Genomic DNA, 23286 nt, shown 5'->3' with positions numbered 1-23286 from the left:
GTGGAATTCTCACCTCGGCGAGTTCCCTACAAATTGCCCCTGTGTGTGGCAAGGAAAACCATCTTTCCGCATCCTCGAGGGGGTCGCCGCCCACCAGTGCAGGGAAAGCCTGGAGAGGGTTTCGCTCCGCGCGGCTAGGGGTGGTAGGGCTTAGGGCTGCTCCCGCCGGTGCCGCTGCCTATTTAGTGGGGCGCGGTGGGCAGCTGGACCGCGCTGATGGCTGCCTGGGCGGGCGAGGCGCGGGAAGCACACATGTTCCCGGCGAGCATGCCCCATTCCTGCCCGCATCCCCACCCGCAAGTCGACAAGGCTCAGGAAGGTTGGCGGTTCCGTGCCGGGGGTTACCGGCCCGCGCCTCCTTCCTTCTTTCCCGGCTGCGGGCAGCTCACCGCCGCCGAGTACTTCGACAGCTACCGGCGGGCGCAGCTCATGGCCCTGTTGTCGCGGGTGGGTCCCCGGCCGGTCTGCAGCCGCGATGCTGCGGTGCAGGTGAACCCGCGCCGCGACGCCTCGGTGCAGTGCTCGCTCGGGCGCCGCACATTGCAGCTTGGACAGAGCCGACCTAGCCCCGAGGTCCGGTCCGGTTCCCGCCAACCCTGCAGCCCCGCCGGCGCCCGGAGGTCCCCGCGCTCCTGGCGCACTGTCGCCGTGTACTCGCCGGTGGCCTTCTGTGGCCTCTCCTCGGTGGAGGTCGCGGCGGGCGAGCAGAAGCCCAGCGACGGAAAGCAGAGGCCGGCACCAGCGGAGACCGGGAAACCCGAGCTGGGAAAGGGAGAGGTGGCGGTGAGAAAAGCGGTCCCCAAGCCGTGCTCCAAGGAGGGCGACGTCCAGGACGAAGGGCAGGCCGAGCAGGAGCAGCCACTGCGGGAGGACCCGGACAGTAGGGCAACCTCTCAGCCTGAGCCCGGGAATCAGGAGCTGCGTCCTGCCGCAGAGCCGGCTCAGGACCCTGGTGACCCGGCCACCGTGAAAGACGGGGCCTCCCCGCAGAGCACTGAGCAGGACAAGGAACGCCTGCGCTTCCAGGTGAGGTTTGGTGGGCCCCAGATGCCTCCAGAGTTGAGGCTGTCCTTCGGGAGGCCCTGGGAGATGCATGGCGGCATAGCATTCTTCAATGTCAGTGTGTATGCTTTTATTCATTCATTCATTCATCCATTTATTTATTTATTCATTTATTATGTGTACGGGTGTTTTGCCTGCGTGTATGTCCCAATTGAGCGCTTGGTGGTGGTGGAGGGGTGGGAGCAGAAGGAGGGATGCCCTAGGACTGGAGTTTTACAGATGGTTGGAAACCACCATATGGGTGCTAGGATCTGAGTAGCGTCCTCTAGAAGAGCAGAGCGTGCTTTTAACAGCTGATCTAACTCTCCAGCCCCGAGGTAAACAGGATTTTGCCATTGCTGACTGTTATTGCAGAGGGAGGTGTTTACACAATACAACCAAATGGCAGTCTGTTCTGGGGAAAGCCAGTGTAATTACTTTATTCGGATTACATGAACACGATAAATAAGGCCCCGTGGAGTCTGGACCGCACTTCAGACTACTAAAGGAAGATAAGTACACACACAACAGGACATCAGTTAGTGAACTTTACCGCGGGAGAGTCAACTCCCAAGACCCCGTTTCTTATTTTCCCACCAGATGTGGGAAACTCTGTCTCAGTGGCCGGATCCTCCTAACAGATTCTTCCCTCTGTTTCTGAAGCTGTCAACTGAGGCTTCTCCCTCCCAAACTTGCCCAGCTGTAAAAAGCTCCCCATTCACCCAGCACTGCTAAGCCTTTGGCAGTCCTGAGTTGCTGGTCTAGGCTAGACAAACAAGGGCGGGGGTGGGGGCGGGAGGGGGGAAGAAGCCAGTTGTAAACCCCGTGGAAAGAGATGAAAGGGCTCCCAGGAAGTCCTTATTCTATCTGTTACCTCAAGACTGTGTTTTGTGTTTGAGGTAGAGGGGGAAAAGCGTTTAGCGTTGCCATTCACAGCTGGATGTGATCTAGGCAAAAACTTTTCAGCCTTTTATGCCCCCTGTGGTGCTTGCTAATCTGTAAATTGCCTTAGGTGCTCCTACCCATCCTAAGGCCTAATGGGGGTGGAAGGGGGGGGGGGGTGACGGATGGAGGACACTTGTTCCCAGTTTGTCACTAAGAAGGAAGATGGGAAGTTAGAGAATCAGGTGCTAATACTGCTTAGCTTGTACTAAATGTAATCACAGATACGGAGCAGGACTTATTGGGAAACTTAACTAGTGCGTGGAGACTTTAATGTTGAACACCTGAGAAAGTTTGGAAGCGTCTCTCTTTCAGCCTAAAGAATAACTTTGCATCCATGCGTTTCCCAAGGTCATGTGTCGTCCCATGTAAGAGTCTAAGAATCCTGAGCTCTAGCCGCACTAGATACTTGGCCTTTCCCTTGTCTTGGGGGAAAAGAATGTGTCAGCCCGCCCACTGAGTCTGGTCTACAAGCTGTTTTGTTTGCTCTTGGTCTGCGTATTTGTTTGATTGAGCTATTAGCTCACCTGATTAATTTAGAGGTTGGCCCACACCTAACCTTCCTTCCCCCACCGTGATCTAGCAGGAAATTTGGTCATTTTAAGTATCGAGTAGAATCTGTCCCAGGCTCTGAAAGGAGGGTCACTCAGGCGTCACGTGGTTAAAGTCTGCTGTCCTCCTGTCCAGTTCTTAGAGCAGAAGTATGGCTACTATCACTGCAAGGACTGCAATATCCGGTGGGAGAGTGCCTATGTGTGGTGCGTGCAGGGCACCAGCAAGGTAAGACACAGCGCGTGGCCGTCCCCATCCTGCTGGGACGCTGAGCTTCCCCTCCATGTGCTGCCTTTCCTGTCGCAGGTGTACTTCAAACAGTTCTGCCGAGTGTGCCAGAAATCTTACAACCCGTACCGAGTGGAGGATATCACCTGTCAAGTAAATCAAATGTTTGCATTTTGGAAGAGGGCTTTTTGTGTTCTTGGAATATATTTCCTAAAAGAGGCTCCCAGTAGCTGTAGGCTCTGTTTGTTTTTTTGTTAGGGGTGGTAGGTAGAAATTCTCTCCACTGTGAAATGGTAGGGGGGGTTTCTTCTGCTCTTGTAGAACCTGATGGTGCTGCCTCTTTTGAAACTGTTACTTTGTTTGTGGTATAGAAGGTTTGATCACTTACCACCCATTTGGCGTGCAGGAAAATATACTGCAAAGCAGCATACCTTTCTGCTAGCTTGAGACGGCACCCTATTACCTAATGGGGTGCATGTAGGAACCACATAACCAAGCTGGAGTATGAAACACATGCATTGAGCTTCAGGCTTGCTTGAGAGCTCATAAAGGGAGTTTCCTGCAAGACCGTTCTAAGCTGTCTGTCCAGCTTTATGCATTTCACCTGTAACTGTGGTGGCTGAGCTCACTGTGGTGCTTGCTTACTATTGGTTTAGCACTGTGCCGAGGGACTAGATAATGTTTAAAAAGAAGGAAGTGATGTCATTTACCTGTTAATGTTAATCAGAGCCAATGGCACCCACATGTCTATTTGAGAGTCCAGTCAATGCACTTGTCTTTAGTAATTGGAGAATTAACTTCCCTACGGCGGGCACTGAGAAACCAAGGTAGAAACCCATTTAGACTGCATTTAGAATAAAGGGGGTAGTAGGCACCTATCTACCATACGGTGCCTAAAGCTGCTCAGCACTCGGCTTCCCGTGCCCAGTGCAGCCTTGGCTTGTTCTATTCTGTCACCTGCTTTGCAGCTCCAAGAAGCAGGGGGACAGGGGCTCATCCTTTCTACTTTTCACTCTGATTTTTCAGAGTTGTAAAAGAACTAGATGCGCCTGCCCCGTCAGACTTCGCCACGTGGACCCTAAACGCCCCCATCGTCAAGACTTGTGTGGGAGATGCAAGGACAAACGGCTGTCCTGCGATAGCACCTTCAGCTTCAAGTACCTCATTTAGTGAAAGCCAAAAATGGTTCTGTTAGCTGGGGCTAATGGAGCGGGCGAGAGAGCTTTCTCCCAGGCCCCGTCTCCTCTCCCATTTTTCCCTTCTCAAAATATTTCATGAAAGGCAGTGTACTTTGATAAAGCCTGTAAATAAAAGGTATTGCAAAAACAGTTTGAGGCTTTATCCAGTTTGTCTCTGGTTGAGGAGAGCTTGCGCTGAAAGTCGGGACCTGTCGCCTATACGTAGTTAATGTCTGTTGTTGGCGGAGTGGACCAGGCTGAATTAGGGAGGATGGTTACTGGCACCTGATCAACTCTTAAGGCCTCATAGACAAGAACAGACAAGAGTCTACAGCTTCAGTTTACAGTTCTGTCATTAAACAGAATCAACACATGATAAAGTTGAACGGGGTGCAGTGTGCTATTTAAACCAGGTCTCTTTGGAAACCCTGAGAGCCCACTGGCAGATAATGGTGCTGGGTATGTGGTCTCAGGTGCGTCTAGTGAAGCAAGTGTTGGCTGTTGGTCTAACGCAAGCCTCACAGTTGGAACCAGGTGGAAACTGCTCCCCATTTTCTAAACACTTGTGTTGTGGTGGTAGTGCCTCCCTCCCGCAACCCGTGTGCTAGTCTGACATCTTGTGCACTAGCAAGTATTCACAGAAGTGTGCCACGTCCAAAGTGAGCTTGAGGAGACTCTAGTGGCCTTGTGTGGAGGGGACAGGTCCACCTGGGCCCAAAAGAATCAGGCTCATGCCTGGGCAGAGTGCTATTAGCCTGAATTGCATCAGGGGTGTGAATCTCATGGGGGTGTGGCTAACAAGCATGCTAGTGAACAGCAAATACCTCCATCTTCATGGTGATTTTATGCAAACAAGACCAGGACCGACCTGGTGCAGAAGCGGCTCAACCAAGGATTGTCTGACTTAGACCACCTGAGCTGCAGTTCGAGTCTATTAATAGAGTTTGATGGACGTATTTCACGCCAGGACAACATGTGCAAAGATCCTGTGGTAGAGAAAACCAGAGATGCTAAACACTAAGCATAAGACAGCAGGTGACACTAGCAACTCAGACCGGGGAACATTCCAAGCCCTGCCTGGGACTGGCCATTGTGTAGGCACTAAAAGGTTTTTTTATTAGTTGATGTGTATGTGTGTTTTGCCTGCTTGTGATATGTACTCCATGCATTCTTGGTGCCTGAGGAGGCAACCAGAGGGCAGAGAATCTCCCTGAAATGGGAGATGCAGACGAGAGCCACCATGTGGGTGCTGGGAACTGAACCTGGGTCCTCTGCAAGGGTAGCCAGTGCTCTTAACTTCTGACCACCTCGCAAGCCCCCACTAAAACATTTTAAAGGTGTGTTATGGATAGCGGACCGTGAGGATAAATTGCCTTCTAAAGGAAAGCCCCAGGTACCCAGAGACAGGGAAGGACTTTTAGGGACTAAAGTGGCGGTGAAAAGTACGCGTTAAGAACTGCGTGGTCAAAACTGATGCGTTCACGCGTGCTCATGGGTGACTTCTTAGTTGGGACCAGGTCCAAGCAAAGGCAACCCAGTCGACTCCCATGCTTTGGGTGGGATGCAATACGCAGAACATGTACTCAGTAAGTACTTGCCAAGGGAATGAGTGACGTTAAGAAATCTACCTGCAGTGAGTCCAAAGACAGATCCCCTGACTGCTAAGGTGGTAGTGAAGTCATCCGTTAGTTTAACTGTCATTAACTTTCCGGGGCAGCTGCCAAGGATCTGTTTGGCACGGATCAGAATGTAGGCACTCGGATACTGAACATTGTTGATGCATGCAACCCAAAGCTTAGAGAGCATCAGATCTGAGACAGAGTGAAAAGCTAGCAGGAGCCACCCCCAATACCACCTCTGCATATGGAGAGGATTGTTTACTGTGTAATTCTTAACTTTTCAAAATTAACCACAGACCACTTTGAAAGCTGGGGGTGGGAGAGGGAGCCACGTAGTGACTATGGGCTTTTTCCTGAAGTGTAGGTGATGCTGCCACTTTGACAGATGGGGTGGGGGTGGAGGAGAGGGGTGGGGGCGGGGATGGGGGGGGGAGCCACATAGTCACTATGGCCTCTTTTTCCTGAAGGGTCGGTGGGAGCTGTGACAGTAGCTCACTGTTCTGGTGGTGATCTTTCCTAAAAGGTCCCTTAGCAATGCTTCCAGCCAGTGTAGCTGGTGGTTCACAAACAGCTCAACCCTCTGGGTCACTACAGTGGAGCCCAGCTCCAAATCCTGCTGCTGTGCTCTGGGCTTCCTAAAGAGCAGCATGAGACCGCCATATAGATACCATAACTATTTAAAAAGGGCGGATTCTTTCCTATTTCAGATGGTCAATTTGGTGAAGAGGGTTGAATGCAGCAAACGCTGGGTTTTCAATGTAATAAAAAGCTGATTAACCTTTTGTTAGTAAATGCAACAAGGCAGAAGACTGGGGGGAGAGGAGAGGGAAGGTGTGGGTATTGTAGGGAGACAGCCCTCATGGGTCTGTTTTCTACTTTTGTAGGCGGCTTTGCTTGTTACGTCACCAGAGTAGTTACATATAAAGTATTCAAAGACGGGTGTAGTCAATTTAACTTCTGCCTGTTTTCAAGTGAAAGTACACGTGAGAACTCTGCAGGCGACAGGCCCTCTATAGCTGTCTTTCTTCTCTTTTTCGTAAAACACCACACAAAGCAACAGCTACAAAGCTTGTTTTTTGTTTTTATTTTTAACAAAAAGGATGTAAGGAGGGTGAGAGAAACGGAAGAGGGGATGTGAAGTGTGGTGTGTCTCTGGACACCACCCTGTGCCTGCCCCCCAACCTGAAAGTTATTAATAATTTAAAGGACACCATTTACAGTACCAGAACACCATTAAAATAATTGTTTTTTTTTTTTTATCTGGGTCAAAAAATACAGTGATTATGAGTGCTGTGACCAGTCTTGGAATCTTACAGGAAACAGAACTATGGCCAGGCAGTCCAACGGCGTGCACAGTGCCTTCGATTAATGCACTTGAGCATCATTGCATTTCTGTCCGGGTCCTCGCCCCCAGGAAAAGGCAGAGCTAAGCAATTCATTTCTACATTCCAAACTCTGAAGTCAGAGCCCAGTTTGAAAATAAAAAGTCACAGTGGATAAGAGATGCATATAAAAAATACACGGTGTTCCTTTCAAATCAGGAGTCGTGGGACTACATTCATTGCCTTTACAAAATGCTATTTTTTTAAAAAAAGGGCAGAGGATCCAGTTTGTGTTATGCTACAGACTTAGACAGTGGAGAAGTATATTGCGTGTTTTGGGAGCCAGTCTTCAGGCTTTCTGTCTTTCCCCCATAGCTCCAGGGTTTCTTTAGCCTGAAACAAGTTGAGTCCTGCATAAACACACAAGTCATTTGCATCTCTTCTCTTGAAGTCTGCAGCCTCCAGAGCCTGCAGAAAACAGTCCATCAGTGACCACAACCTCTCCTTTAGCTTTGTACTCGTACTCTGGTATAACAGCGCGTGGCACGGATGTACAAGAAAAATACAGGTTTTAGTCTATGCAGTGTCTATAATAATTATGGAGTAAAATAAGTTAACTTGTCTAATGAGGAGTGCTGACGGGCAGCGTACGTCTTTATTTTACAGTTTTAAGTCTCTGCAGGCATCTACTTTGGTTAGTTATCAACAATATCCACAGAAGCACTGATCAGAGAGCTGAGCAGCAGAGTCCAATAATATTAACAGATATATTATTTCTTTTTTTTTTGAGACACTGGAAAAGCCCAGTTTTAAAATATTATTAAAATGTTCTAACATTTACACACTATGAAGAGTTAGATCTAATAAAATAAAATTTCTTCAAAAATAATCTCGCAGTGCTCTCTTAGGCATGCTCTGAGAAGCTGTCACCAGACATCCGCCACACACTCGTACACCCCAACTCACACACACATAATTCCTTATACAGACCAAAAAAAAAAAAAAAAAACCCACAAACACACTCCCCCAAAACCCTTCTCCCATACACTGGGAGAAAATAAAAACAAAACCCCACACCCAATGGTTTTTGCAAGTGAAGTCTGTTGTCTGTCAGACAGGATGGTCATAGTTCTGGACAGCAAGGAATCCAAGTGGCGTTGCGCGGCGGGTCTTCAGCTGCGATGACTTGGCCCCGACTCCAGCCTCATTCCCCGCCCTGCAGTGTCTTGGAGGCCGTTATTGCAAACATCCTCGGGATTTTTTTCGTTTCTCCAGAGTAATGTACTTGTATGCATCACTTTTAGCCCTTTTTTTTTCTTTTTTCACATATGTTAATTAAAAAAAAAAAATCCTCCTTCCTACAGTTACTGTGGAGGTACCGGCAGCGGTTAAGCGGTTAGAAACTTTTCTTCAGGCTTTTGTTTCTGACAATTTGACGTTAGTAGACTACGATTGAAGGTGCTGCCAAGAGTTACCAGTGAACCCCGCGGTTCACACAAGGTGCTTGGTTAACAATCTTGATCGTCTTCAGCTCACTCCCTCTCTCGAGTACGGGAAGTTGTTCAGAATCCAGTGCTCGCGGTGTTGCCAACCGACTTGGCCTGTGCTAGAAGCGGGTGTGACTGCACCATGCGCAGAGACTCTCTGATCTCCAGGTTCAGCTCCATCAGCTTGTAGTTAGCTTCTGACATGTCCAGGTTCGAGCCGACGATGGCGAAGCTGCCCGTCTGGCCGAGCGTCTGGTGGTGGAAGTAGATGTGGAGGAGTGTCTGCACGGGGTCGTCCTCACAGCTGCCGAAGATGTCATTGGGCCACAGGGTCCTGGAAACACACAAGGTTAGAGTGTTGAGGTTATGTCATGACTCTGTAAGCTACATTTTCTGTTAAAACCTGTCAACACAACTGCCCAGGGAGTTCCTGGTCTCTGTTGTCGGTGAGTACACTTCAGCGCTGTGTGGTCTGCCCACTCACCTAAAAGCTTTGACTTGTGCGACGGCGGATACAAATTCCTTGTTCTTCAAAGTTTCGATCAGAGAATGAATGGCGGTTTCTATTGTGGTCTGTGCGGCTTTGGAAATATCAATCTCTTCATTTTCCGAAGCAGCCTCAGCTTCCTTGAGGATGCCTTCCAGCTGGGCAAGCTCCTCTGACATGTTGATGACCTGTGAAACAAGCATGTCTTTAAGGATCGACTCCTACAGTCAGCTCTTGGTAGGAACATCCTAGTTTTCGGCAGGGATATAAAACATGAGCTACCAAAGAAAAAAAAAGAAAACCGGGAAAAGTGTCTTCTCAGGTAACCTAGGCTACTCTGAACTGGAAAGCTTCCCGCTTCAACTTCCTAAGCACTGGGTGTTATAGAACATGTGTCCCTAGACCAGGCTGAGATAAGCTGGAGCTACTGGGCTGCAATAAATGTTTATACTAGATTTTGGAAGATTGCAATTGCTTTTGGACAGTGAAGGGAAGTGTATTTTATAAGGTTATTTACTCAGGACACTTTATATAAATACGTGTCTATGTGTACATTATATACATATATCTATATATACACACAAATACATACACACACACACACACATATATATATAAAATTGTATACATAATTTTAAAAAATTGACCATTTTCCCAATGACAATTTTGGTGTCAGTAATGTAAGGAGGGGAAAAAAAAAGATTACAGTCAGTAACTGTGACTCTATATATTAACCTCTGCATTAATGTCTCGGGCATTCACACAACTCCAGAAACAGGCGAGGGATGCTAGGGACTGTTAGGGATGTCACGGTGCAAGCTTTATATTTGATTGTAGATTTGTATCTGCTACCAAACCTTGGGCCATCAGCTCTCTTGTTTACTACAGTCTGAACACGAGCTAATTGACCCACTGAAGCAAACGTTCAGTGTGAGCGGCTTTTGACCTTAGGCACTGTGACGGGAAACATAAGCACACGTTACACACATGCACGCACACTCACACGTATGTATTTAGGGCTCCCAGTGGCACTCACCTCTGCTTCGTTCTTGATGGTGTTCACTTGGCCGATGAGCTTGCAGTAGGCCTGGAACAGGAGCAGCAGCTGGAAGTGCAGCTTGTACAACCGCCTGCAAAGCTCCAGCTCCTGGAAGTAAGCAGCGGGGCTGAGGTTAACCCAGGGCTCCTTTTCGCGGCTCTGACTAGACAGCACACTTCCAGGGAAACATCACAAACGTGTTAAAATCGTCCTGGCTTTTGTGCTTCTGCGGTAAGCAAGTTAATACGGTGTGAAGCTGACGGGAGGCAAGGGAGAGGTGCTTGGGGGCTGGCATTCAGGGACCAAGGCTTGCCGCTAGTTACACCACCCCCTTTTTTAGTAGGAAGCACATGTTCACACCGGACAGACAGTGTCAGGAGGCAATGTGTAGGCTGCTTTGGAGGGGAGGGCTCAACGCAGATTTAAAGCGTTTGAAGTTGAGGATGGGAAGAATCTGCAGATGCACATGTGGGCTTTGAGCTCACTGAGGCTCTCGATGCATCTGTCAGCCGGCATGGAGCGAAACTGGGTATCCTCTTACCAAAATGAAGGGGGGCTTTTAGAGAAACGGACTCCTCTTTAGGAAAACCACCGGGTGACCTCATTCAGATGAGAGAGACTATGAAGCTGACAGTACAGCTTGAAATGTAAAGGGGGCGATGGCGAATTACAGGCATAGAAAGAATGTGACTGCTGGCTGCATGTGCACATTTATTATAGAGTCCCACTGTTTCATTTCACAGGACCAACGTGTCGTGGGTCAGGGCTATGTAAAATCGAAGCACACACTGCTAGGTCACAAGAGGACACATGGCAGATGAAAACCAGTTTGTCTCACAAGGATAAGGAATCTATAAATCAAGACAGGCCACTTACTGCTAGAATTCCCATTTGCTAAGCAAGGTGATCGGGTCACAAAAAAATACAAAGAGAAAAAGATCAAGAATTAGTGTAAGAAACCATTGTAACTACCGTTACAGATGCCCCACGCAAACTGAAGAACACATACTCATATCCCGAAGAACACTTTGAGGCCATTTCCAAACTACCACTTCCTAGACATTTATAGGGTTTCCCTTTGGCAAATAAGATTGATTTGTTATAGTTTAGTTTTGTATAAAAGCCACAAAACAGAACAAAGTGATCTTGGGAGCCCTAGCTGTTGCGAATGCCCATTGAGCTGGATTTTTTTTGTTCCTCTCTCAACAAACCCAACTGTGATACCATTTCTTAAATGAATATGATTGTTATTTTAACCCAAAGGATTGGCTGAATTGGCTTCTAATCTTACATAGGAAGAAAATACTTACCCCACCCAGCAGCAGGCTCTCTGCTGCGGCTCATTCTAGACTTTCCTGCCTGTCAGTCTCCACCTAGACCTCAGGCTGTCTACTCATCCTGAGTACTGAGAGCGGTGTGTTTTACAGTCCACATCTAATGTCACGTAAAGTCTGACCTAACTAGGCTTGAGTCAAGTGGAGACGATGCGTGGGAGACCCATGGTGAAAAGCTTGGGATGAAGAGTGACCGCATTAAAACAGGACTGTCGGTGCAGACACGGAGCTTCTAGGACTGCTTTTCTCAGGTCTTCTCTGAAGGGCTTTTTTTTAAAAAAATTACATTTATTCCTGTCAGTCTAGAAAGGATTTGCTAAGCAAAGGTGAACTTTAGCTCCACACAGCTGACCATAAATTATGCAAACAGTGGCCCCAGTAACATTAGCAGAGCACAATCCAAATGTCAAACAGCAGGAGGTTTTACTTCTAAGGTTTTTATTTCATTTCGTTTATTTCAGGTGGGAATTCAGGTTTTAAATCTCCTTGCTCCTTCCTGTGAGTGTGCTGCGTGGAACCGATCGCACACGTCCACGCCAGTGGTGCCAGTTTGGCCTGGGTAAAGCTCACGGTCACTGCGGTTGCAGGCGATGGCACAAACTCTACAGCTGTGGACCACCAGAACTGGCCGCGATGAGCGGAGAGCAGTTCTTGAGGACACATATACACACTTTAACTACACTGATATTTGCATGATAGATTTGTCTTTATTAAGTGAATGAAACAAACATTTACTGGCAGCTTGCATAGACTGGCGCACAGGCACAGGCGGCACGAGACGTGTAAGGAAGGGGGAGGCACAAATCAACCTTAAGTGTTTCACTCAAAAGAGCATCTCAAGCTGCTAACTGAGTCTTAGAGATTATGCAATTGTTTTACAGGTAGAAGGTCTATAAGAACCGCCCAGCATCTCCACCTAGCTTACACGATGCTCGTAGGTATCATTAAACCCCACTGGACTCAATTCTAGAGTAAACTTCCATCTTGCCTCATTTCTTCTCTATTCGTGACTTTAATCTGCCTTTAAAATAGCACAGAGCTTAGAATTACCTGTCTATGTTTGAATCTTGGTTTCTATTACTTATTTACTAGATAAATTGGCCCCTCTGAGCCTCCCTTCCCTCATCTTCAAAAGTGGGAATAATGAAGGGGCTGTTTCACTGAGCTGCAAGGAGAGGATTATGAAATTATGGGCTGGCATTGTGCCGGAAAAAGCTTAATAGTTAAATTATGATTTTCTCCAGGTTTCATTCTGATACTATACTAGTATAACTTTTGCAAAGATGCACTATTATAAATGCAACTGGAGTTGAAAATATGGGAATTCAAACGTCAGGTGTGGAAATGGCCGAGCTGCTGAAGGCTTTCTCCTAGTATGACATTTCTCCCACTGGGATAGCACATAGGTCTTAACATACCTTCCCCAGTGGGGGAGACATATTATGGACGTACCTTCCCCAGTGGGGCAGATGTATTATGGATGCACCTTCCCCCGTGGGGCAGATGTATTATGGACGCACCTTCCCCAGTGGGGCAGATGTATTATGGACGCACCTTCCCCAGTGGGGGAGATGTATTATGGACGCACCTTTTTCTAAGAAACTGTGTTGCTACTGCTTGAAACAACTAGAGGAAAACAGAACCACAATTTCACAGTTAGAGTAATAGAGATATAGAGCACATTGCTCTAGGCTTGGTTTCTCTCGCCAGACAGGAAGTATTTCCACAGAATACTAATGGACAACCATTTTTTTCCTCTAAGAGGCAGATGGAACTAGACGGTCTAGATACCCATCAAGCTTATCTGCTCAGTGTTATTAAGCCTTAGTCACAAGCTGGTTGCTCATTTTTATTAAAGTGAAGTTTTCATTACTAAGCCAATATTTCACTGAACCTAACTTTCAGACAGATTGTTCTGATAAACCAAAATGAAAAAGGCTTACAAACATTCTTTCTAGGAACTTCGAGTAAGGACAATCAATCGCGCACACATGTCGTTTTATAATGCCCAATGCCATCACCCAGCTGAAAGGACACTTACTTGCGCATTGGTGTTTATCCGATATATGTCGTCCTTGGCACCGAACGTCCTCTTACAATTCTCTAACCACTATGGGAATAAGTAAGGGTGAATACATTTCAATACATCACAGAATGGACAATGTAACTAGCATTACAACAGGTCTGTCTATGCAAAACCAGAAACTGACTTGAAAGGCTAGCACTGGCTGTTGACAGAATTTATCTCCACCCCAGGCCAATCATCTATGTGGAACAAACAAGGGATCGATACAACAAGATGCATGCCCTGGCTTTATTAACAAAGACACAATCAGTGTTCCTGAGAACCACGGTGTCCCATAGCACAGGACCCTTCGCTTCGTAGATTTTATTGGAAATCTTCACTGTTTCTCCCTGACCTTTGTGTCTAAATGTGAGATGCGGAAAATGAAAGATCCACCTTCCCTTTGGTCAGTTTAATAAAGGCAACTTATAGAAAAAAAAAAAAAAAACGAGCTAGGGCTGTCTGCTCATCTGAAATGTAGTTCTCTGGAGATGCATGCCAACTTTAATTAGTGAAACAGAAACCAAGATCCATCTAAATCCTGTTTCTATTTGTTTTCTTTCTCTTCGGATGGTAACTAATGACAAGCATGCTATCTCTGAGGCATTTTGGATACAAAGCCAAATGTGGGTTTTCTTTACCCGGGGGCTGTTCTTACAGTCGACACTAATTTAAAGTAAAGTGGCATTGTGGATGTGTAGAAAGTGGAGCCAGAGTCTCCAGAGTGAGAGCTGGGGGCCTTCAGATGACGCTCCTGGGCTGTGACAGTTGACGCTGTCAAGTTCTGCGGTTTTGTTTTTGGGGTGTGTGTGTGAAATTATTAAGTAATCATATCAACCTTTCAGACTGCTTCCTCTGAGCAAAACTACCAGCCCATTAAGTAGCTCCCTGGAAAACATCTTAGTGCTAGATATTTAAAATCTACAGGCAAAGAATCAAAATTAGAAATGGTAATTGTCTCAGAAACCAATCTCTTTGACCTTCTGCCCTTTCTATCACAATCACCCAGACAACACTGGCCCTTGGGTTATTCTCTTGACAGCATCTTGGAATAAAAACATGTTAAACCTTTCTGGTAGGATATGGCTGGTGACAGTCATTGTCAGAAGCTATCCGCAGACTTCTTGACTACAGCCAAATCCAGCTGACACCTACACCATGGAACTTAGACGTTCATCTCTATTCATGCAATCTGTTAAGATACATATACACTGAATCATAACTACTTGCCCAGCTTATCCAAGTAAACTAGTAAAATGGAAAAGGTTATTTCAGGTGATTATTTACTGCCTATTAATATTGCACACCCTATCTAGCATTAGGGAACACTAATGTCATTATTTCTGATCCCTGTGGCGGTCTACTAGCCTTGCGCCAGCCTGTCCAGATGCCACAGAGAACCCCCGACTCTTTCTCTGCCCAAATGAGGGTGAAAGTGTAGCTGTGTGGAGGCTCTAAGTGGGGCAGAGCAGATTATGTACAGCAAGCAATTGTCCAAGGACAGTGACAGACACTGAACGATCAGCCAGGACTTCGGAGAAGTACGGGAGTGAGCCCTGCACCTGTCCCTTGCTGCAGAGGGTGGACAGACGGTGGTAGCTACAGGTTCATGCCCTACGGTTTCTGGGGGCCGTGACATGCAGTTATCAGTGAGAGTGGGGTACCGAGGGCCGAGACACTGAAGACTGTCTGTGCAGCTTCCTCTTGGGGCCCTTGCTCTGCTAATCAAGTGTAGGAGAAGGTGCTAGAAGAAAAATCAGTTTATAGTCTCATGGTGCCGGGGAGATAAATGTTCATTGCCTTCTGGGACTTCGAGGTCCTGGCTACCACCCGAGGGCATCTATGACATCTGATCCCTAGAGGACAGAAGAACACTGAACACATACCACAAATACTAGTTGGGGCCGGGGGGGGGGGGTGTAAATCTCAGTGGTGGAGCCCTTAGCCCCTGACCCTATGGTCAAGAAGATTGTGCAGTCACAAACTATTTTATATACATATACATATATGTATATAAAATATATTATATGTATATATATATATATGGATATAAAATATATTGTGTGTATGTCTACACGTTTTAGAATTGCCGTTATTATGATGTTTGATTTTCAAATACTTGTTTTTTTTTTGGTTTTTCGAGACAGGGTTTCTCTGTAGCTTTGGAGCCTGTCCTGGGACTAGCTCCTGTAGACCAGGCTGGCCTCGAACTCACAGAGATCTGCCTGCCTCTGTCTCCTGAGCGCTGTGATTAAAGGCGTGTGCCACCACCGCCCAGCTCAAATACATTAATTCTATAGATGATATCATTACAAAAATTGGGACTTCTGTCACAAAAATGAAACATAGCTTGGTCCTCTGGACAGCCTTTCCTTTCTCTCCCGGTAATGTCTGAGGTTTCTGGGTGAAGGGCTAGCAGATCATTAGCAGATGTCTCTGGTGTATTTGATGCTGCCTCATGAAAGCAGTTACCTGTTGCTGTAAAATCAACCACCCTCACATGTAATGGCTGAAAATAACAATGAAAAGAAAACACTATTTGTTGTGCACGTAACCAATATCAGATAAATGTATGTGCTGTTTTTTGTTTAACTAGGATCAGCCATGATTCTCTGGTTATCTGATGGTTTGACCAGGGTCTCGAAGTTCCAAGCAGGCCTTACTCCTACATGTGACTTGTGGGCTCTTAGCTGGGATGCATCTCTTTTCCTCTATGTGGCCAGTCATCCCGTAGTAGTAGGGATCAGAGTCAAAGTCTCCTGCAATTTCCCAAAGCTTCCCATATGCTGATGAGTTTGGTGGCAGAAGCAGACACTGTGGAAGGCCTCTCCAGCTTGTCCTGGGAGTTTCAGTGTCTTGTGAATTCTGGTGAATAGAGTCAGTTACAAGGCCTTTCCAGTTATGCTGGAAAGGAGTATAGACCAGAGAAACCCCCCTCCCGCCCCCTGCTGTTTTTCTGCATTTGTCAATTGAAAACACGCTGGACTGACTTAGGGAACCGGGCCAGTGTTTAAATGGCTAACTAGAACGAGGAACTTCCTAGCAGGCGACATCTGTAATCTACTCCAAGCTTGTTGTCCACCCTAACACCATGGTGATGGCACTGTCACTTGGAACACCACTTCTCACCCCTCCTGCTGCGCTGCGCACAGCTGCCGTCTCCCACTGTGATCTTAGGCTCCTTTCTAAAAGCCAAACACAGCAGTTCTCTGGACAGAGAAGAGAGGCCAGCGAGAGAGCTGCGCGTCCGTCTGGGGTACACTGCACCCAGGTCAACGATTTTGGTGTGTGGAGGAGACCGACCTGCTCGGCTGCTTCTCTCTTGGTGTTGTAGGTATCCAGATGTTCCTGCAGCTCCAAGACACTGAACTTGAGTGTTTCCAGCAAACCGCACGCCATCAGCTGTGAAAGCAGACAAACTGATCTGTCTTGGAAGGTCATGGAATAGCTGCCAGCTGGTTACTGGACACGCTCCGCTGCTGGGCCAGTGTACACCTCAAAGGCACTGTCCTTGAAGCTTTTAAACATGCAGCTGTCTAACCTTGACTACTTGTAGCAATGGAGGGAAGACCAAAGGGCTCTGGATATTCTGCGACAAGAGGTCTCGCCATCTACCATTTTCTATTCGAGGACAGAAAAGAACACACCTTTCAGCTTCCTCCCTCTGGGTTTTACATGTATCGGGAGTGGGCAGGATTAGCCAAGCCTCAGACAGCATTTCAGACAGTGGAATGGCTTTTTTTTTCTTTTTTTTAGACAAAGTCTTACTGTGTAGATCTGGCTGGCCTGGAGCTTGCTATGTGCACTGTACTGGCCTTGAACTCAGAACTCTACTTGCCTCTGCCTCCTAATATTCTACCATGCCTGGATAGAATGCCATTTTGTATTTATATCAAGATTAAGATATAAACCCTTGCGTTTCAAAACTGAAAATTTTGAAAGAATTTTTACAAAAGGCCAATAAATGAATGATACCACTCCATGCAGCCATCTTTGTGTTGTTACAGAGAGGGGGATGGCTCAGAATTTATTAAATACTCTGGACTGTCCTCCAACTCTCCACGCTTTTTAGCCCAGCCTCCCAAGTGTTGGGATTTCCAGGTGTGTGCCATCATGCCTGGCTTACCGTTTCGGCATCCACGAAGACGGTGGGGCATTCGGAACACGCCATCATTACTTCTAGTGAGCTTTTAAACTTGATACCAATGCGCTGTAGACTCTCACCAAGGAAGCCCACTGCTTCCTTAGTTAGCTCTCCAAACCTCCTCTGAATTGTCTACAAGGCAAAGCACGAGAAGTTTGGTGTTTTATAAAACAAAAAAAGGCCTTTTCCCGCTTTCATGTGAAGAAGGATAACTCACAACTGAAATTACTAGAATGACATACAGGATTCTACTAGCAGATCTACAAGGTTCCTCTATATTTCTTTAGGAGATATGCCAACAGACAGCTAATGTGGTTGGGTGCAGTGGCACACACCCGTGTTCCTAGCTACTTGGGAGGGTCAGGTGGGAAAGTTGCTTGAGTGTGGGAGTCCTGGCCTGCAGAGCTAGGACCAGCAGCATGAATGCAGTGGCCTCCAGGAGCAGGGGGTTATGGGGTTGCCTGGGGAGTGGTCCACCAGCGGGGTGTAGGAAGTAGCCAATGCGCATCCACATGTGTGTATAATGCTGTTGGATGAGCGTGGGAAATTGCCGCTATCACTGGGAAGGCAGGAATACAAACAAAACCAAGGTTAAGGCCAAGCTCCCACCCCTGAGCACTAAAGACACGAAGGAAATTGGAGGCTGGAGTGCACTGAGAACATCGGTGCGAAGTGCTTGGCTGGGTTCCCCAAGGCAAGAGAGTTGGCATAGGAGGCGAGGATGGCAGATAGCTAGCAGGACTGGGATCTCTGTGCCGTGGGCTCTCTCCTTCCCCACACATCTGCGCTAGCAACTGAGAAACACACCAGGAATACATGCAATGCTGCAAATTAAGAGAATTCTACCTTCATAGAAACGTCTAAGTGTTTGCTAAAGGAAATCAGCAAGAATACTAAAGCCTGAGAGGTCAAGCAGAGAAGCCTCACTTGACCGGATCACTGGAATGTGCATCCAGACACCTTCACCTCCACTGACCTGAAACAGCCTTGAGAATACGTGGAAAGTAAACACCGCACATGACCCATCCGTGTCCGACAGCATCTGGTTGACATGGCACCGCCAGGCTTCTTCCTCGTCCTCGTAAGCCACTGGCTGAAACGCCGCTATTATGGCAGACAGAAAGGGTGTTGGGAGAGGCGATGTCTGCACTTCTGGAAAGCCGTCTTGCTCATCCTCCTCTTGACTGCAGACACAAAACCCATGGTAGTCAGCATGCTGCCTGAAAAGAACCGACTCACAGCACCGTGTCCCATTCAACAGAAACTGTTCTTAGTCCCACACACACACACACACACACACACACACACACACACGCACGCACATTTAGAGAATGCAGCCTGAACTTCCGAGGCTGGCACAAACACATGCAGGGCCTTCCTGTTTTAGAACTCTTTAATTTCAAGCAATTATCTTAGCCCAAGTCTACAGTATGTTACTACTGGATTAACACTAGTTCCGTCCACAGAGGATATGGATTAGGGCAGGGTGCGGAGGCAGACACTTTTATTCCCAGCACTTGGGAAGCAGAGAGGAATGATGCTCTGTGAGTTCCAGGCCTGCCTGCTCTACATAGGAAGTTCCAGGGCAGCTAGGACTATGGGGAGACCTTGTCTCGAAACACACAATCAATATGGACTAGAGTGCGTTCACATTGTGATCTACTTTGGATTCCTTTGTATAATTTTGTTTTATGCATTTAGTTTCAACTGTCTGTCTACTTATTGTGTGTGTGTGTTTGTGTGCATGCAAGTACAGGTGTATTCACATATATGCCATAGCACACGAGTGGGGAGGTCAATCCATGGGGAGAGGTTCCTTCTGTACTATGTGGATCCTGGGACTTGAACTTGGGTCAGCAGGTTTTGGGGCAAGTGCCTTTATCAACTAAGCTGTCTTTCTAGTCCTGAAATACTCCCCCCTCCCCTTTTTGAAGAGCCCTTTGTTAGTGGTCACACTGAGAAAGTTTTGGTTGTATTCTTTTGTATCAAGGACTGGGCTTCACAAAGAGTTGTCAGGCTTAGATTCTGTTACTGTCCTCATTGGCAAATGAAGAAACAAAACGTTTAGTAGATCAGATAATGTGGCTGAGGGGCTAATAGGAAAGGTGAGGATTTGAACCCTGGACCACAGGCCCAAAGCCCACACCACCAGCCACAGCATACACTCAGCTCAGTCATTTCAGAAGCACCTCTGTGTGCCTCGCAAAAAGCAGACAAGGGTGTGGACGGAAGGGGTAGCTGTTTCACCTTGGGAATATATCATTCCTACATGAAGACAGTCATAAAACCTCAGCCATGGAAAAGGGCAAAGTTATGTTCCTGTCAGTCTCAGTATGACTCACACATCTCCATAGAGAAATGTTACCCGTCGTCTTGATAGGTTACCGAATGGTTCCTATTACAAGATGGCAACTTTACACTTAAGACTCAAGGAACATCAAGGAAGAGAGGGTGGAAAGATTTGAAGTGCCAGAGCCCAGGACGTTTATTGCTAGATAGTATCTTCTAGGCTTGATAGGGAAACTGCTCCTATGAGACCTAAACAGGAAGGGCTGCCTAAAACCCACATAACACCACCAGTAGCCATGCTGGTGTGATAGGGAAATTTCACAAGGCCCCACCCCTTGATGAACTACAGGCAATCAATAGCTGAACACATGGAGAGGAGCCATCTCTTCAGAGACGAGCACCTATAGGATATCTAATCCCAAATGCTCAGCCCTAAACATATATACATAAGAGCAGCACTCAGTGGATTCTTAGCAGTGTGTGTGTGTGTGTGTGTGTGTGTGTGTGTGTGTGTGTGAGAGAGAGAGGGGGGGGGGGGGAGAGAGGAAGGGAGCAAACAGTTGAAGGAGGAAGAGGGCGGGGTACAAATCTGTACATACAGGCGGTATTCATGTATGAAATTCTTGGAGACCCGAGTAAGGCTTGAGCATATCAAAATACTCACCTGAAGCATTTTATAAGCTTTTACCTTATAAAAGAATCTCTGAAGTGATTGACTGAACAAAATGTGTCTCACCCTAGACCTGTGTGCTCGGTAGACATGCAACATTCTGTTCGGTTGTAGAAACTTCAGTTGTAGAAACGGACCAAAGTCAACTGCTTTGTTTTAGCCTTGTAGGATGCCAAAAGCCTGACCATTTCCCCTACAGCATTCCGTAAGCCTAAACTTGTATGGGACTGCGCAGGCCTTATAGTCAGACTGGTACAATCAGAAAGGCATGCTCAAGAGGGTGAACATTTGTATATATACGTTCAGATACAGGCAAACATTCTATATGTATTGAGAGTTAAAAAATAGGATACATTGTGTTATGACTCTTTATCACATTAAGCATCAAGCTTTTGCTTTTCTGTAAAACTAAAATACTTGATCATTAAATATTAGTTTCAAATACTAGCCATCGTCAAGAGCGCTGACTTTGGCAATAGAAAAATAAATATACTTATAGAACATGTGAAGTTAAATACTTTACCAGGAATCTCATGGCGAACCACAAATGGTCATAAATAACAGACATTAGACAATATCTTAATCTAGATCATATAACTGATTGGTGTGCAAACTTTCTAAGAGCCACCAGGATTTCCTTTAAGAACTTATGTAATAATTACTCAATCCACAAGCAAAGTCTTGATTGGGAATTCTTCCCATTCTGATGATATACGTTTAATGTGCAGCACAGAAACATCTGAGGGGAGCAGCATGTCATCCTTTGGTACCATCAAGTGGCAGCTTGGGCATCCTACAGTAATCTAACTTAGCACCTGACCCCTGACAGATGAGACATTTTGGAATTATTTTAGGTTTATTTTAGTAACCCAGAAACTCATTCTACTATTGATTTTAACACTTGGCTGTTTGGTGCTCTGCCCAAATAGGCATGTGGTGTGCTTTTAAAGTGTTGTGTCAAGGATTGCTTTTACTTTGTATGGATACTAACAGGAAGGAAGGAAGAAAGGAAAGGAAAGGAAGGAAGGAAGGAAGGGAGGAAGGAAGGAAGAAAGGACAAACAAATCATAGCGTGTCTTATCTATATAAATGAAGAGAGTATGATTAGACTAAATACCAATTAGTCAAAATTCATAATCGGGAGTGGGGGAGGGACACATTGGGAAGGAGTGGGGCCAAGGCAGAGACTCATTACTCTCTGTGACCATGCGCACCTGGACAACCCAGGGAAATCAGCCTCCTCCTCCTCACATCGTTCATCCAGCTCTTTCAAAGCCAAGGTGACGTCCTCTTCGCAGATGGACTCAGGGTAGCTCTCAGGAGCCAGAGGCTCTGGCATGTCAGTTTCTTCTAAATCAAGAATCCCTCGACACACTAGCTGGTCCTGTTGGTCTTGCATAATGTATGACCGCTCATCTTCAAAGGCTGTAACATGTTCCTCCTTTAATACTGAACTTGTATCCTGTAAAATAATCGCAGCTTGAGCAGACTTCAACAACACTACAGGAAGTTTATCAATGCAATAAAAGATGACTGTCAAGGTCCCAGTCTCTGTTTAAATTGTCCAGTTTGCCCAGTTTTGGAACAGTGAATGCATTCAATTGTCTTCTAAAATGTCCCACCTTTTCTTTCCCTTTTGTTTTTTTGCTAGAATGATATACATTATATCTCTATAGAAGAGAACTTGGCATTATTACTATAAAGTCTCTCTTATTCGAACTACCTATCATTCCTTTTGCTTTATCAGAACACAATAAATTCTGGCCATAGGTAGGCTCAAGACTGAATCCATTGGTAATATGGGTCTTGGCTGCCCACGAGTCATAGACTCAACGCAAACCACCGTGTTCTCTTTCCTGCTGTCTGTAATATGGAGACCTGCCTTCAGGTAAGAAGACAATAGCTCATTGCAGCTTTGAGACCCAGAAAAGCCTCACGGCTGAGATACAGTTCACCAAAGATTATGAAACTTTAGGTCGTTCGCTTTTGAAATTAAATGGATCCCATGTGTATTTATTAAACAAGAATGGCTGCATGTCCCTAACCCCCAGCAAACGAGCAATCATGAAAATTCATGCGATAGAATGAACGGTTGTTAAGACCCACTCTTCCTAGCCACTGTTGCCATGCTGCGGATACTGTCATGACTGCCAAGGGGAAGAAACCCAATGGACACCGGCTAAATAAACCAACTACCACTGTTAAAAAAGTAAAACGCGTTCAAAGTATATATCATAATGGTGTCAACATTCATTTCTAACTTGCATGGATCAGAGTTTTGACTAACAACAGCACCGGTGTAGAAGCCAAGATGAGCTTTTTTTTCAGCATTAGACCATCGTCACTTTATATTTGTAGTACTTTTTAATCTTTCTTTTATGGCTGTGAAAAGCAAGCAGAAGTTAGAGCCCTGAATTAGCCCGGGTCCTAATTCACTCTTCTGAAAAGAATTCCGAGCACATTCTAGACAGGTGCTCTGCTACAAATTAATTCTTAATTATGAGTTCGTAATCTTATAACGGGCTTAGGCTAATATGCAAATGGCAACAGCACACACTGGCATATGGAATGCAGATGGTAAACAGCACCAGCCACATACAAACGCCTGCTGGTACCCAACCGAGGAGGGAGAAGAGCATGGTGGTCTGGGGCCCGAGACCAGTCTCTGAAGGAAACAGCCGGCCGTGGGCTTAGAGAAATGCGACTAGGGATGCTATCCTGAGGGAAGACACCAGAAGATCTCAAGGGCCAAGGAATACAGCAGAGAACCAGGAAGTACATTAAGGAACATGGGTCTGATGTGTGGTGCGCAGTGAACCCTGACCTCACAGAGCAGGACCTAAGTCATCCCAGTGGGTTATACTCAATACAGCTGCAGTTTCCGTCAGA

At 46.5% G+C, this 23286-nt stretch overlaps 2 protein-coding genes across 8 annotated transcripts in view; one reads left to right on the top strand and one right to left on the bottom strand.

Annotated features, from left to right (window-relative positions):
- Positions 1-252: 252 nt before the first annotated feature.
- Positions 253-3933, top strand: Zar1 (zygote arrest 1). The gene is made up of 4 exons (XM_038334357.1): positions 253-1026; positions 2671-2763; positions 2842-2916; positions 3790-3933. Exons 1-4 carry the CDS (start codon positions 253-255, stop codon positions 3931-3933), a joined length of 1086 nt encoding a protein of 361 aa, XP_038190285.1.
- Positions 3934-6621: 2688 nt separating this feature from the next.
- The window catches only part of Fryl (FRY like transcription coactivator), a 232418-nt gene continuing 215753 nt past the window's right edge, over positions 6622-23286 (bottom strand). For all 7 annotated transcript variants that reach the window (XM_038321732.1, XM_038321751.1, XM_038321741.2 and 4 more), the window contains 8 exons: positions 21612-21859; positions 18415-18622; positions 17421-17570; positions 16598-16696; positions 13271-13339; positions 9893-10003; positions 8854-9044; positions 6622-8703 (listed from right to left, as the gene is read on the bottom strand). In XM_038321732.1, the coding sequence (XP_038177660.1) occupies positions 8445-8703; positions 8854-9044; positions 9893-10003; positions 13271-13339; positions 16598-16696; positions 17421-17570; positions 18415-18622; positions 21612-21859 (1335 nt within the window). In that variant the 3' untranslated portion in view covers positions 6622-8444. The remainder of the gene's footprint in view (positions 8704-8853; positions 9045-9892; positions 10004-13270; positions 13340-16597; positions 16697-17420; positions 17571-18414; positions 18623-21611; positions 21860-23286) is intronic.

This window comes from Arvicola amphibius, chromosome 1 (genome assembly GCF_903992535.2).
Source record: "Arvicola amphibius chromosome 1, mArvAmp1.2, whole genome shotgun sequence".
In the NCBI taxonomy this organism is placed as follows: Eukaryota; Metazoa; Chordata; class Mammalia; order Rodentia; family Cricetidae; genus Arvicola; species Arvicola amphibius.
This window is presented reverse-complemented; position numbering and strand designations above follow the sequence as displayed.

Bases quoted from the DNA above. Each gene is read 5' to 3' on its own strand.
- Zar1 (XM_038334357.1), top strand. From the start codon at position 253: ATGTTCCCGGCGAGCATGCCCCATTCCTGCCCGCATCCCCACCCGCAA. The intron at 2,764-2,841 runs GTAAGACACAGC...TTCCTGTCGCAG, and splicing joins GCGTGCAGGGCACCAGCAAG to GTGTACTTCAAACAGTTCTG. The intron at 2,917-3,789 runs GTAAATCAAATG...CTGATTTTTCAG, and splicing joins TGGAGGATATCACCTGTCAA to AGTTGTAAAAGAACTAGATG.